Source organism: Lactuca serriola, chromosome 7 (genome assembly GCF_051521515.1).
Source record: "Lactuca serriola cultivar US96UC23 chromosome 7, Lser_US96UC23_V15, whole genome shotgun sequence".
NCBI lineage: Eukaryota > Viridiplantae > Streptophyta > Magnoliopsida > Asterales > Asteraceae > Lactuca > Lactuca serriola.
Genome location: NC_136414.1, coordinates 35,054,335 through 35,056,658, shown reverse-complemented (window position 1 = coordinate 35,056,658; position 2,324 = coordinate 35,054,335). Strand labels below are relative to the sequence as shown.

Below are 2,324 nucleotides of genomic sequence, written 5' to 3'. Positions count from 1 at the left end.
AGAAATGTTATGGGTATATATGTAATTTTACGACAGTTCTCTTCCTTCGCATATACTCTTTGCAAACCTTAAAATCACTCATCTTCAAATCACTAGTTCACTACACTCGAGAAAAAGAATCCAACAATGAGAGCTTCCACAACCACCATCACCTTCCTCCTCGTCCTCCTCCTAATCCTATACCCCACAGCCACCGTCCCCACTCCGCCACCAGCCACCACAGACACCGTTCCAGCTCAATCTCCATCGTCTTCTTCCACCTCCGCCACCCTTGACCCACAACAACTAAGAGCCCTTCAATTCCTCCACATCCCAACCACCCACGGTCTCTGCTCTCAATTCTCCTGCGACACCGCCACCCCATTCCGCCACCTCCTCTCCCTCCGCCTCACCAGCTGCTCCTCCGAATTCCACCTCTCCACCACCCTCCTCTCCTCCCTATCCACCCTCACCTCCCTGACTTTCCTCAACTGTCACATCCCAGTCGTCCACTTCCCCACCTCCCTCTCCACTAACCTCCATTCTTTCACCTCCATCAACTCCCTCCAACGCCTAACCGGCGTCTTTCTCAGCCGCTTCCACAACCTCACCCATCTATACATCTCCGGAGACCCCATCAAAGCCTCCGGTATCCACATTATCACCTCCAACATGAAATCTTTAAACTCTATAATACTCTCCAACACACATCTCACCGGATATCTCCCAAAAGATTGGAGTCCAAATCTAACCTACATCGACTTCTCCAAAAACAAACTCAAAGGCACAATACCCACATCATTAACTCTCCTGAAAAACCTTAAAGTCTTAAACTTTTCATCAAATAATCTCATTGGAGTTATACCAAATTCGTTCGGTGGCTTAATTTCCCTTCAAAATGTTTCTTTATCATCGAACTCGATATCTGGTCCCATACCCGGATCCATGTCCTCCATACCCGGGTTAGTTCATTTAGATCTGAGTTCGAATCAACTCAATGGAGCAATCCCTGAGTTCATCTCAGAAATGAAGGAACTAAAGTATTTGAATCTTGAAAACAATCATTTCCATGGAGTTTTGCCGTTTGATACATCGTTTATCAAGAGATTAGATGTGTTCAAGATTGGTGGAAATGATGATTTGTGTTACAATCATTCAACTATTTCGGCGGAAATGAATCTTGGGATTGCTCCTTGTGATAAACATGGAATGCCCATTTTGCCCCCACCGGCGTTCAAAGAGCCGTCGTCATCGGTGGGTGATTTAATCCGTGGTGGTGGTGATGAGGGTGATGGCGGCGATGATGATACGGAAAAGAAGAATCAAGTGCATGTTAATAGGGGGCCAAGCAAGGTGCTTCTTGGTGTAGCAATTGGGCTTTCGGCCATGGTTTTCCTTTTAATTTTCTTGATTTTGTTATTTAAGTGTTAGATTCATTTTTAGATTTTGGAGCACATTTGTTTTGTTCAATTTGCAATTGGAGCTCCAAATCGTTATATATGTTATGTTAATATAGTTTAATGAAAGGTAAATTGTAACTTTTCAGTTGTCTTGATTTTAATTAATCAAACGTATTTTCAGTCAATTTCTATTTAATATTGTATTTTCTATAAGAGACATTTAAAAACATATTTTACAAGTTTATTAAAGAAATTTGTTCTTTAAAATAAAAAATAACTTACAAGTTTCATATATATATATATATATATATATATATATATATATATATATATATATATATATATATATATATATATATCAACATTATAGGTTTATATAATGGTATAAATTTTTTTGTGTACATAACTATGAGTTTAATGAAAGTGTTTAATGAGATGATAAGTTTATATGATGAAACTCTATCATTGATGGATTTGGAGTTCATTTAATAAGAAAAAAAAATTAAATCTTAAATATTTATTATAAATAACATTATGTAACAGTGTGTTGAACTTTGTGGAGTTCAACAAAATTCTTAAATATTTACTATAAATAACATTATGTAACAGTCTGTTGAACTTTGTGGAGTTCAACAAAATTCTTAAATATTTACTATAAATAAAATTATGTAACAATCTGATGAACTTTGTGGAGTTCAATGTATTGTAGGAAAAGAAATGATAAAGTCCTATGGTATAGAAAGATAATGTGACAATCTATTAAACTCTATAGAGTATCTATTAAACTCTATAGAATTCAATGCGTTGTGGATGTTCTACGAGATTATAAGCCACCTAATGATGAGTTCGAATTCAATTGCAATTTGATGGTAATATAAATGATGATTTCATGTGTGTGTGAACATTACACAATGACAATCATCAATGGTGACATGTTTTATTTGA

General features: G+C 36.7%; 1 protein-coding gene across 1 annotated transcript; it reads left to right on the top strand.

The window, feature by feature from the left end:
- The first annotated feature begins 57 nt into the window (after positions 1-57).
- On the top strand, positions 58-1,564 carry RLP55 (receptor like protein 55). Its single transcript, XM_079011035.1, has one exon. It carries the CDS (start codon positions 127-129, stop codon positions 1,408-1,410), a length of 1,284 nt encoding a protein of 427 aa, XP_078867161.1. The 5' UTR covers positions 58-126; the 3' UTR covers positions 1,411-1,564.
- Positions 1,565-2,324: the final 760 nt, after the last annotated feature.